The 13,489-nt window shown below is 45.2% G+C and overlaps 1 protein-coding gene across 7 annotated transcripts in view; it reads left to right on the top strand.

Annotated features, from left to right (window-relative positions):
* The window catches only part of ENOSF1 (enolase superfamily member 1), a 41,374-nt gene that overhangs the window by 9,439 nt on the left and 18,446 nt on the right, over positions 1-13,489 (top strand). For 4 of the 7 annotated variants that reach the window (XM_001149584.8, XM_016933411.3, XM_009433763.3 and 1 more), the window contains exons 3-8: positions 5,938-6,053; positions 8,959-9,045; positions 9,383-9,409; positions 12,008-12,080; positions 12,178-12,216; positions 12,653-12,735. In XM_001149584.8, the coding sequence (XP_001149584.2) occupies positions 5,938-6,053; positions 8,959-9,045; positions 9,383-9,409; positions 12,008-12,080; positions 12,178-12,216; positions 12,653-12,735 (425 nt within the window). Of the gene's footprint in view, positions 1-5,937; positions 6,054-8,958; positions 9,046-9,382; positions 9,410-11,979; positions 12,081-12,177; positions 12,217-12,652; positions 12,736-13,489 lie in introns of all 7 variants that reach the window. The other 3 variants (XM_063795545.1, XM_063795544.1, XM_063795546.1) reach the window with 2 other exon arrangements.

Raw genomic sequence — 13,489 nt, forward strand, 5'->3', positions numbered from 1 at the left:
CTTTTGTGCTAAGGGTTTTGGCTTCCTCCTTTTTCAGACCACAACATGACAGAACCCATTTTAACTTTAACCTTGCTACATATTTCAGGTGACTCACTGCAGTCTCACTAAATGTGTTACACAGCACTCACACTAAAGATGAAAAATTCCATTAGCTCATCCTGGTTCTTATGCTTACTTACCTAATCATCTGTTTATGATTAAAAAAAAATAGGGTTACTGTGAAGAGAGTGCTTGTGTGTGAGAGAGACAGAGAGGGAGGGTTGTTTTTCAAATGTATAGAATATACCAATGTAGTTTTTGGTTGGGTAATTTTTTAAATCATGACTTTATTAAATTTACTTAATTAATATTCATTTTTATCCTTTTTTCTTTATGTTTTTAAAGTTTTTATTATTTATTAATTTATTTGAGATAAGGTCTTGCTCTGTCGCCCAGGCTGGAGTGCAGTGGTGCAATCACGGCTCATACAGCCTTGACCTTCCAGACTCAAATGATTGTCCCACCTCACCTTCCCGAGTAGCTGGGCCCACAGGCACAAGCCACCATGCCTAGCTAATGTTTCTTTTTTTTGAGAGACAGAGTCTCGCTCTGTTGCCCAGGCTGGAGTGGAGTGGCACATTCTTGGCTCACTGCAACCTCCACCTCCAAGGTTCAAACGATTCTCCTGCCTCAGCTTCCCAAGTAGCTGGGACTACAGATGTGTGCCACCATGCCCAGCTAATTTTTGTATTTTTAGGAGAGACAGGGTTTCACTATATGTTGGCCAGGCTGGTCTCAAACTCCTGACCTCAGGTGATCCACCCACTTTGGCCTCCCAAAGTGGTAGGATTACAGATGTGTGCCACCATGCCCAGCTAATTTTTGTATTTTTAGGAGAGACAGGGTTTCACTATATGTTGGCCAGGCTGGTCTCAAACTCCTGACCTCAGGTGATCCACCCACTTTGGCCTCCCAAAGTGGTAGGATTGCAGATGTAAGCCACCACACCTGACCTGGGTTTTTTGTTTGTTTGTTTGTTTGTTTTGAGATGGAGTTTCGCTCTTGTTGCCCAGGCTGGAGTGCAGTAGCACAATCTCTGCTCACTGCAACAACCACCTCCCAGGTTCAAGCGATTCTCCTGCCTCAGCCTCCCAGGTAGCTGGGACTATAGGTGCCTGCCACCGTGCTGGGCTAATTTTTGTATTTTTTTGTAGAGACAGGATTTCATCATTTTGCCCAGACTGGTCTTGAACTCCTGAGCTCAAGCAATCCGCCTGCCTCAGCCTCCCAAAGTGATGGGATTGCAGCCATAAGCCATAAGCCACCATGCCTGGCCTGTTTCTGTTTTATTTTTATTTATTTATCTATGTATTTATTTATTTTTGAGATAGAGTCTCACTCTGTCGCCCAGGCTGGAGTGCAGTGGTGTGATCTTGGCTCACTGCAACTTCTGCCTCCTGGGTTCAAGCAATTCTCCTGCCTCAGCCTCCCGAGTAGCTGGGATTACAGGTGCCCACTATCACGCCAGCTAATTTTTTTTTTTTTTTTTGAGACGGAGTCTCGCTCTGTCACCCAGGCTGGAGTGCAGTGGCACGATCTCAGCTCACTGCAAGCTCTGCTTCCTGGGTTCACGCCATTCTCCTGCCTCAGCCTCTCCAGTAGCTGGACTACAGGCACCTGCCACCGCGCCCGGCTATTTTTTTTTATATTTTTAGTAGAGATGGGGTTTCACCGTGTTAGCCAGGATGGTCTCGAACTCCTGACCTCAGGTGATCCACCCGCCTTGACCTCCCAAAGTGCTGGGATTACAGGCGTGAGCCACTGTGGCCAGCCTTTTTTTTTTTTTTTTTTTTTAAGACTTTATTTTTTTAGAGTAGTTTTAGGTTCACAGCAAAACTGAATGGAAATTACAAAGATTTCCCACATACCTCTGTCCCCACACAGGCACAGCCTCCTCCATTATCAACATTCTGCCCAGAGTGGCCCACTAGGTACAACTGATGAACCTGCATTGGCACATCATGATCACCCAAAGTCTGTAGTTTACAATAGGGGTCACTCTTAGGTTTGGACACATGTATAATAATATGTACAATGTAGACTAAGTTAGTTTTTAAAAAAATATAGAAAAAGATGTACAAAGAAAGAATTTTTAAATAGACAAAATTTTTAAAAACCCAGCCTTAAGAGTTTATGACACCACTCTTACTTCAGACACCCACAAGTCACCCACAGACTTTACTCAATGTCCTTCCAGTGCTAGAGGCTCCAGAGAATTGAAGTCCCTGAGCAGATAGAATCACAAGAGAAAACCCCCTGGGTTTAGTTGCCAAGAAGCTGCTTTCAAGGGCCTTTTTTTTCTTTTCCAAGTCAATTTCCTGCCACAGCCAAAATTTCTTTTTTTTTTTTTTTTTTTTTTTTTTTTGAGGCAGAGTTTTGCTCTTGTCGCCCAGACTGGAGTGCGATGGCGTGATCTTGGCTGGCTCACCGCAACCTCTGCCTCCCAGGTTCAAGTGATTCTCATACCTCAGCCCCCACAAGCAGCTGGGATTACAGGCATGTGCCACCACACCCAGCTAATTTTTGTATTTTTAGTAGAGACAGGGTTTCACCATGTTGATCAGGTTGGTCTCATACTCCTGACCTCAGGTGATCCGCCCGCCTCAGCCTCCCAAAGTGCTGGGATTACAGGCATGAGCCACCGTGCCTGGCCTCACAACCCAAATTTCTATTGAATGCGACAAATTCTAGTCTCCTGTTGAGCAAGAAAAATCCGTACACTGTAGATGAATACATAAGTGCTGCTTGTGCACTCTGAGAGTCATAAAAATGAGATCATCCTTAGCTTTTGTTAAGTGCATTTGGTATTGTGACATGAACCAGAGGTATGCTTCAGTCAATGATTTATAGCAACAATCAAATCCCTGAGACGGTGGTTTGGTGTCGATAATAACGTACCTCACTGTGAGTCACTGACTTACTTCAGATTTTCTTTAATTCAAGAGCATCAACCTTCAAGAAGTGAGGAGGACTCTGTCTTCTCACAATTCTAGGGAATGAATGTCTGAACCAGAATGATTGTGTATCCCATTAACAAAAGCCCTAGAGAACCTGGAATGGCTGGTTCAGCCCTAAATGCTACATCTGACGTAAAGTGTGCAATCATCCGAGAGCTGTTTCACCCTTAGCCAGGCATGTGCTAAAAGCTTGGGGCATCACTTTCTTTTTCTTGAGATGGAGTTTCGCTCTTGTTGCCCAGGCTGGAGTGCAATGGCATGGTCTTGGCTCACTGCAACCTCCACCTCCTGGGTTCAAGTGATTCTCCTCCCTCCGCCTCCCAAGTAGCTGGGATTACAGGCACCTGCCACCATGCCCAGCTAATTTTTGTATTTTTAGTAGAGATGGGGTTTCACCATGTTGGCCAAGCTGGTCTCAAACTCTTGACCTCAGGTAATCCACCGGCCTTGGCCTCCCGAAGTGCTAGGATTACAGATGTGAGCCACCGCGCCCAGCCTGGGGCACCACTTTCAAACTGTCCTTCTCAAGATCTTATTGACAGTAAAACTGTACCTCTACAACTGTCCTATTAAATGACTGAAAACTTTTACTATTGAATCCATGGCAGCACCAAACAAATTTATCAAAACGTTTTGGAATACATTCCTTTCTTTGAAGCTAAGTTGATGGCTTGATTCAATTATTGTGTCCATGTACACAACGTAGGCTTAATGTTTCCTAGAATTGGCAAAGGATCAAAGGGTTACTTTACTTATTCATCATCTTAAATAACACAAGAAAGCCTTTATGTTATTATTATTATTATTTGAGACAGAGCCCAGCTCTGTCACCTAGGCTGGAGTGCAGTGGCACAATCTCAGCTCACTGCAACCTCTGCCTCCAAAGCTAAAGTGATCCTCCTACCTCAAGTGATCCTCCTACCTCAGCCTCCCGAGAGGCGGGGACCACAGGTGCACCACCACAACCGGCTAATTTTTGTATTTTTTGTAGAGATGTTGTCTTGCCACACTGCCCAGGCTGGTCTCAAATTCCTGAGCTCAAGTGATCCACCCACCTCAGCCTCCCAAAGTGCTGGCATTACAGGAGTGAGTGCCAGGTCCAAGAAATCCTTTCAAAGTAAAATACCACAGGACATGGTGGCTCACACCTGTAATCCCAACACTTTGGGAGACCGAGGTGAGAGGATTGCTTGAGCCCAGAGTTCCAGAACCTCCCCACCCCCTGCCCCATGCAACATAGCAAGACCTTGTCACTACAAAAAATTTAAAAATTAGCTGGTGTGGTGTTGCGTGTAGGTCCTAGCTACTCAGGAGGCTGAGACAAAAAGATTGCTTGAGGCTAGGCATTCAGGATTACAGTGAGGTGCTGGGTGCAGTGTCTCAGGCCTGTAATCCCAGCAATTTTGGTGGCCGAGGCAGGTGTATCACTTGAGCTCAGGAGCTCGAGACCAGCCTGGGAAGCATGGTGAAACCCTGTCTCTACCAAAAATACAAGAAATTAGCTGGGCATGGCGGCTCGAGCCTGTGGTCTCAGCTACTCAGGAGGCGGAGGTGGAAGGATCACTTGAGCCCAGGACGCAGAGATTGCAATGAGCCTAGATCCCGCCACTGCACTCCAGGCTGGGTGACAGAGTGAAACCCTGTCTCTAAAAAATAATAATAATAATTAAAGGTACCAAAAATAAATAACTGATGGTAATGCTGACCCAAATTAAATTTAACCTTCAAATTACTTATGAAAAATGTAGTATATCATAAGAAAGTCAATAGTAAGAAATTTCATGTTAAGACAGTGTTTTCATATATTTTAACATTTTACATATAAATAGTATGCTAATTGCAAATTCATTTTACTTAATGTTTAATAGTTTATGTTATGAATTCAAGGCATTTTCTATACTTGTCAATAATGAAAAGGCATTTCTCCTTTTAAAAATTCTATTAAGTCAGCCTTCTTATTCCTTAGGAACATGAACTAGCGTGGTTTGGTTTTGAATCTGATTGTTCAAACACTTTACAAAGTGAATAGGAAAATAATTTGGGAACATTATTTAAACTTGTCAATCTATGATTCTGTTTTTCATGTGACAGCCAATCACAATGTGTTCTCTACTCAGGAAGTTTAGCTCAGTATATGGATTAACACGTGTTCTACTTGTGTGATATTTCTTATGACAACCACAGAAAACATATGGGGCTGGGCACAGTGGCTTATACTTGTAATCCCAGAACTTTGGGAGGCCAAGGCGGGTGGATCACTTGAGCGCAGTAATTTGACACCAGCCTGGGCAGCATGTCGAAACTGCGTCTCTACAAAAAATACCAAAATTAACCAGGTGTGGCGGCACATGCCTGTAATCCCAGCTCCTCGAGAAGCTGAGGTGGGAGGATTACCTGAGCCGGGGAGGTCAAGGTTGCGGTGAGCCGTGATCGTGCCACTGCACTCCAGCCTGGGTGACAGAGTGAGACCCTGCCTAAAAAAGAAAAGAAAAGAAAAGAAAAGAAAACATATTTGATGCAATTTTAAAAAGAATATACCTTTGAGATGGAGTCTCACTCTTGTTGCCCAGGCTGGAGTGCAGTGGTGCAATCTCGGCTCACTGCAACCTCTGCCTCCTGGGTTCAAGCGATTCTCCTGCCTCAGCCTCCTGAGTAGCTGGGATTACAGGTGCGCACCACTGTGCCCTGCTAATTTTTGTATTTTCAGTAGAGACAGGGTTTTGCCATTTTGGCCAGACTGGTCTGGAGCTCCTCATCTCAAGTGGTCCTCCTGCCGTGGCCTCCCAAAGTGTTGAGATTACAGGCATGAGCCACCGCGCCTGGCCTAGATTTAATTTTTTCATAAAATGTTCACATTTGTTTGTTTGTGATGTTTTCAGGTGCTAATTTCTTGACCTAGTATAGAAGCATAAACAAGAGTTCAATCCTTTTTAAATAGTTGTCTGTGCTGTGAATGCCCTCGCCCACCATGTGCTCAACAAGGACCTCAAGGACATTGTTGGTGACTTCAGAGGCTTCTATAGGCAGCTCACAAGTGATGGGCAGCTCAGATGGGTAAGGGACCTATTTTGTAAAATGCTTACATAAGTAATATTACCAAGGTCTGAGATGTCTTTTGAGTGCAACAAATGTGAAAATAGAGATGGGTTTATTTATTTGTTTATTTATTTATTTTTTGAGATGGAGTCTCATTCTGTCACCCACGTTGGAGTGCAGTGATGCAATCTCGGCTCACTGCAACCTCCACCTCCTGGGTTCAAACAGTTCTCCTGCTTCAGCCTCCTGAGTAGCTGGGACTACAGGCGTGCACTAGCACACCTGGCTAATGTTTGTAATTTTAGTAGAGATGGGGTTTGACCACGTTGGCCAGGCTGGTCTCGAACTCCTGATCTCAAGTGATCCACCTTCCTCAGCCTCCCAAAGTGCTGGGATTACAGGCGTGAGCCACCATGCCCATCCTAGAGATGTGTTTATAACTTTAAAGTAAAACATTTTATTCAGTTAAATTCAGGCTTGAGTCATTTAGATCATCAGTATTTTGAGGTAAACAACTCATTTCTGTAAGACTGATGATCTAAATGACTCAAGCCCGAATTTAGCTGAATAAAATGTTCTACTAAGGAGATGAGGTCCTGAGATTTGGGTCCTGAGAGCTATCTCTTCTCTAAGGACCTCATCTCCTCCTCCCTGAATTGGAAAGTGCTCTAGAGGATAAAGTACTAAATGGGCAATCTTTTTATGGAGAAATAATGTGAGTAGTATTAGAGATGTAAGAGAAGGTCAGGCCGGGCGCGGTGGCTCACTCCTGTAATCCCAGCACTTTGGGAGGCCAAGGCAGGCAGATCACGAGGTCAGGAGGTCGAGACCATCCTGGCTAACATGGTGAAACCCCGTCTCTACTAAAAATACAAAAAATTAGCCGGGCATGGTGGCGGGCGCCTATAGTCCCAGTTACTCAGGAGGCTGAGGCAGGAGAATGGCGTGAACCTGGGAGGCGGAGCTTGCAGTGAGCCGAGATCGCACCACTGCACTCCAGCCTGGGCAACAGAGTGAGACTCTGTCTCAAAACAAAAAAAAAAAAAAAGAGAGATGTAAAAGAAGGTCATTAAAGAGAAAACATTAAGAGAAGAGCAAATTTAAAAAGATGGAAGACCATGGTACCTTTTATGTGTTTGGTATTTGAACTATAAATTCAAGGCATGAAAAAGTTAGGCTCTGAAGAAAGGATTCCAACACAATAAGGTGAATTCAATACCCTGACCTTTGCCTTTGTCCCGTGATACCGGATTTTGTCTCTTCCTAACCCGGCTCAGTCTCCCATCCATGCACTGAGAAGGGCACAAGAGAATGTACTTTCAATAGTGCCTGGGATTTCATCTTTTACTTTATACAGAGAATATTAAACTTACCTTGAAAGATGTCACCTTGAAGAAGTTCCCATTGGCTGAATCTGGGACAATTTGAGCATCCAAATAAATATGATAGTAATGGCTTATAACCCATTGAATAAAATCCATGAGTCCATTCAGATAATGAACAATCAGCTGGGCACAGCAGCTCACGCCTATAATCCCAGCACCTTGGGGCTGAAGCAGGAGAATCACTTAAGGCCAGGAGTTCAAGACCAGCCTGGGCAGCATAGTTGAGACCCCCGTCTGTACTTTTTAAAAATAAAAATAATAAAATAAAAAATTTTTAAGGAGATAATAAACAACAAGGTCAAGCCCACCATTACAGCTGATTAAAATCTAATAAATATAAAAGGAATGATAACATCAGAAAATCACCATAACTGTCATAGCTACAATTAATTGAGGCAAGAGTCATCAAGGGATGCCCAAATTTTGGGACAATAATAACCTCCTTACTTGGAAAATGAAATGGTAACTTCACAGTGGAGAAAGCAAATGGACACTAAGTTACCCAAGTGGTAAAAGTTAACAATCCTAATAATAAAACAAAATGACATAATCACTTATGTAGTATTGATGCCAAAAAATGTGTTACCTGAATCTAGTCATGAAGGAACTCCAGATCAGCCCAGATTGAGGGATGCTGTACAAATCAAGTGGCCTGTACTCTTTTAAAATGCTAATAACATTTAAAAAAGAAGAAGAAAAATTATTCCAGGTAAAAAGAGACTAAAGAGGCATGACGACTAAATGTAATACGTGATCCCAGATGGGATATGGATTAGGGTAAAATAAAATACATTATTGGAAAAAACTGGTGACATTTGATTATGGAATGGCCTTTAGATAGCAATATTCTATCAATGTTATATTCCCTGAGTGTGATTATTGTACTACGGTTATGGAAGAAAATATCCTTGTTTTCAGGAACTATACACTGATGTATTTAGGGTTAAGAGAGCATGATATTTGCAACTTTATTCAAATGGTTCAGAAAAAAGAAGTACATATGTGTGTGTGTTCATATGTATATACATACATATACTTAACATATATATAGAGAGAGAGAGAGAAAGAAGAGAGGAAAACACAGGTGTTTTTCCTGCTATTCTTAAAACTCTTCAATAGGTTAGCAACTGTTTTTTTTAAACTTAACCTTTAGGTGGGTTTCTATTGCTGCCTTTTAATTCTTGAGATGTGTCCCTGGATGGAAGACCTAAATATCTTTCTCTCTCTCTCTTTTTTTTTTTTTTTGAGACAGAGTCTTGCTCTGTTGCCCAGGCTGGAGTGCAGTGGTGCGATCTTGGCTCACTGCAACCTCCGCCTTCTGGGTTCGAGTGATCCTCTTGCCTCAGCCTCCTGAGTAGGGACTACAGGTACAAACCACCACACCTGGCTCATTTCTCTATTTTCAGTAGAGACGGGGTTTCACCATGTTGGCCAGGCTGGTCTTGGTCCCAAAGTCCTGGGTTTACAGGCATGAGCCATCACACCCAGCCCTCTTTTTCATTTCTAAAAAGTGCTTTTGTACTTTGCTTCCTAACCAGATTGGTCCAGAAAAGGGCGTGGTGCACCTGGCGACAGCGGCCGTCCTAAACGCGGTGTGGGACTTGTGGGCCAAGCAGGAGGGAAAGGTAACTCCTCTCACAAACGCTCAGGAGGCTCCTGGGAGCTGCATGACACTGACTTTCCCTACGCACAGAGGAAAGACAGACACACTGCAGCCCCCAAAAGGAAATACAGATAATTGCTTTGGTGTTTTTTTCTCCTCTGAGAGGTTTTGGCAGTAGGTAGGGAACTGCAGGAGGAGGAGAAAGAGGAGACAGGATGGCGGAAGGCGCAGGCAGCAGTAGACAGGGGTGTGGGGACCTGGTGGCTGACAGCCAGCATTAGCTGCCAACGCATTTACTGTCAGGAAAAAATGGGGACTTTACACATATGTCTTACAAATCCTTTCTTTTTTACTTCAAGCCTGTCTGGAAGTTACTTGTGGACATGGTGAGTAGCATTGTTAATGTTACAATTGTTTCTGTAAATGAAATGGATATCATGGATGACATGCCTTTTGATGATCAGTAAATATATTCAGGACTATCTGTTGATCACTATAGCGATGATAAAGCAAAAAGCCAATAAAATATGACATTCCTTTTCTGATATCTGACGTAACAGATGGCTGTGCTCATGCAGGCAGGGTGGCATGAGGGGAAGCAGTGAGTGGGTCCTGCCTCCCCCACTGTGCATGTGTAACACACGGTGCCAGTTCTCTGAGCCTCCATTGCCTGACTATGACAAGAGGATCATCCTAACTTCTCTAGGAACCTCACAGAATTAAAGATCAATGAGAAAAGCACCTCATAAACTCTGAAAAGCCAGATGTTATAATATTATGAAGATATTATCCAGGCCAGGCATGGTGGCTCAAGCCTGTAATCCCAATACTTTGGAAGGCTGGAGGATACCTTGAGCCCAGGAGTTTCAGGCTGCAGTGAGCTATAATTGCACCACTGCACTCAGGTGACAGAGCAAGACCCTGTCTCAAAAAAAGAAAAAAGAAAAGATACTATCCAGTCACTTTGACACCAAGAATAAGATCAGGCCATTGTAGCCTCTACTGTACAATTCCAGCAGGGAAGGAGCTCAACACTGAATTCTAAAGCTATGCACTTGACTGTTTTCTTTCTCCTTGACCTTTTCATAGCAGGGGTGAACAACTGGATGCTGAGGAGGAAAAAACTGGGCAAATTAAAGGGGAATGAGCTTCAGACCCCATGCAGAGCTGGCTGTGAGTCTGGGTTTCACTGCTCACCAGCTGCATGACCTTGAGCATGTGACTTCCCCACTCTGAGCTGCAGTGGCCTCAGTGCAACACCTGGGTGGTGGTTAAAAACCTCGTGATCCACAAATGAAGGCCCTTGTTATTAGTTGGCAAAAAATTAAGGAAAAACAAAGAACACCATGGCCTTGAAGAGTGTTGGGCAGGAGACTGCTCCTCCTCTGGAGGAAAGTGAAGACAGGAGGCTGTCACATCGTCTCTGACATGGAGAGTGGCTTCGGGGCCATCCGTAGGGGAAGGACACAGAGCTCTTGAGCCCCCTTCTAGATTCAAGGTTGGCGTTTTACGGGGATGGAGGAGGTAGCTACCAAAAGGGAATGATCTGCAGGCCACCAGAAATGTGCCTGAGGTCCCACCTGTGGACCCTCCATTTTTGGATCCTGTTCCCTTTCAATGCCAGTACTCTTTTCTGTTTTCTTTTTTTCTTTCTTTCTTTTTTTTTTTTTTTTTTTAGACGGAGTTTCCTTCTTGTTGCCCAGGCTACAGTGCAGTGGCATGATCTCAGCTCACTGCAACTGATTCAAGCAATTCTCCTGTCTCAGCCTCCTGAGTAGCTGGGATTACAGGCACCCGCCACCATGCCCAGCTAATTTTTTGTATTTTTAGTGAAAACGGGGTTTCACCATGTTGGTCAGGCTGAGCTCGAACTCCGGACCTCAGGTGATCCAGCCTCCCAAAGTGCTGGGATTACAGGTGTGAGCCACCGAACCTGGCCCAGAACTCTTAGAAGTAGAATCTCAGGGTTGAAAGAGCTTTTAGGATTTTCAACAGTTATGGTAGAGTATTATTGGTCACTATAAGATGTTAGTGGGAATGGAACTACTGGCTGTTTTCCAACTGACTGTTCCGTCAGGGTGGGGAGAGGTCTCAGCATGAGGCCCCGCCGAGATGTTGGTGGGTGGTCAGCCAAGTGGGCCGCTCGCTCCCGGTTCACCCACTGTGTTCCTGTCAGTGAAGCAAACATCCCCATTTGGCAGAAGAAGCTGCCGGAGGTCACACTGCTAGTGAGTGGTGGCCCAGGGGTAGGGCAGCGTTCTTTCCTCTGCAGTTCACTGCTCCAGGACCATCTCCAGCCTCATAGCTCACCATGGACAGCCCTGCGGTGTGGCGCTGATGTACAGAGTGATGCCAGGCGTTCATCTCCCCGCTGAGCTCCTGCTGAGTGTTTGCCTGGGGCCAGGTCCTCCTTCCGGGAAGTCATGTTAGCTGGAAAGAACAGGGTGGGGGCGGGTGGCAAGGGATCAGAGCATGAGCGTCTGAGGGCTTCGTCAGGGGCAGTGAGGAGCCTCTAAAGGACTCTACACTTAGGAATGACAGAGTCAAACAATTTAACAAAGCCCTAAAGGTCCCTGCCAGGAAAGAACGAGCCCCATGTATCACCATAAGCAACTTCTTAGAAACATAACCCACCCCTGTCATCCCAGCACTTTGGGAGGCCAAGGAGGGAGGATTGCTTGAAGCCAGGAGCTCAAGATCAACCTGGTCAACATAGTGAGACCCCATCTCTACAAAAATAAAAATAAATTAGCCGGGCATAGTGGCACACACCTGGAGTCCCAGCTACTCAGGAGGCTGAGGCAGGAGGATCACATAAGCCGGGGAGACTGAGGCTGCAGTGAGCTATGATGGCATCACTGCACTCCAGCCTGGGCAACAGAGTGAGACCTTGTCTCTAAAAAAAGAATAATAAATTTTAAAAAACAAAATATAACCCACCTTATAATTGATTCAGGCCTCTTCCCCTCCTGTCACATTGCCAGGATCCCAGGACGCTGGTATCCTGCATAGATTTCAGGTACATCACTGATGTCCTGACTGAAGAGGATGCCCTAGGTGAGTTTGGAAGCTTTCTGGGATACACGATGTGCACACACAGTAGTGGCATGCTTTGCTTCCTAAAAGAGTAAGTGATGCTTTTTATTTCTTCCAGAAATACTGCAGAAAGGTCAAGTTGGTAAAAAAGAAAGAGGTGGGTTGTAAGAAAATTTTCTTCATTGTTTTTGCTAACATTGTCCACTTTTGAGTGCCCCTGTCCTTTTGGGGTACACATTGTCCTCCCAAATGCCCTGTGCTGAGCAGCTAGGCCCTCAAATCAACATTCAAGTCTGCATGGTGAAGCCTGCTGGGTATGACCTCTGACTGCAGAGTTTGCTTCAGCCACTGCTGAAAGGAAGTTTGGCTTTAGGATTACACTGTAGGGAGGGCCCTGGGGGAGCAGGGCAGTCCGTGAGAGTATCCTGATCACCTGGGTTTGACATCCTAGTAATTTGTGGCTGGGTGTGTGTGTGCAGGGCCGGATCAGGAGAACAGCTGGACTCTCCAGGGGAAACAGCTTAGCTACAGGCACTTCCAATTCCGAAGGGCCCCGGAAAGTGCAAAATGTTGACGGCGCTGTGTTTTCACAGAGAAGCAAATGCTGGCACAAGGATACCCTGCTTACACGACATCGTGCGCCTGGCTGGGGTACTCAGATGACACGTTGAAGCAGGTGGGCATTTTAACCTGGCTTTGTAGACAGCTGAATGGGGAGAAACCAACCTGTTTTTCCTTCTGTCCTCATACCACTACTCTCAGTACCTCACTTCTGACACCATATGTGTATGGTTTTCCTTCTCACGCCAACCAGTTCTCCACTTCTCTGTGGACACCAACTGGGTGTCCTGCTATTTTACTCAATTCTGACAGCACATACCTGGAACTAGCCTCAGACCCCGCAGGTTAAGGGCTCAGTCTTACAGGACTGCCCTATGGCAGATGCCAGTCACAAGTCCACGTTGTCACCTGTGCTTCTGACTGGCTTTGCCTCCGATTAGAGGTTCCCACAAACCCCGCTTTGAGTTGAATCATTTGGTGGAATGGCTCACGGAATTCAGGGAAACACTACTTATGTTTACTCATTTATTATAAAGGATGCAACTTAAGAACAGCCAAACTGAAGAGACACATAGGGCAAGGTGTGAGGAGGGGGTACAGAGCTTCCATGTCCCCTCCAGGTGAGCCACACTCCCAGTACCTCCACGTGTTCACCAACCTGGAAGCTCTCTGAACCCTGTTCCTTGGGGGTTTTATGGAGGCTTCAGTATTTAGATGTGATTCAGTATTTGGCCATTGGCCATCAATTCAGCCTTCAGCCCCCTCGCCTCCCCAGCTATCTGGGAATAGGCTAAAGTTTCCAACCCCACAATCATGCCTTTCAGGTCTTTCTGGTCCCCAGCCCCGTCCTGAAGCTACGTAGGGGACCT

The sequence above is a fragment of the Pan troglodytes genome, chromosome 17 (genome assembly GCF_028858775.2).
Source record: "Pan troglodytes isolate AG18354 chromosome 17, NHGRI_mPanTro3-v2.0_pri, whole genome shotgun sequence".
NCBI lineage: Eukaryota > Metazoa > Chordata > Mammalia > Primates > Hominidae > Pan > Pan troglodytes.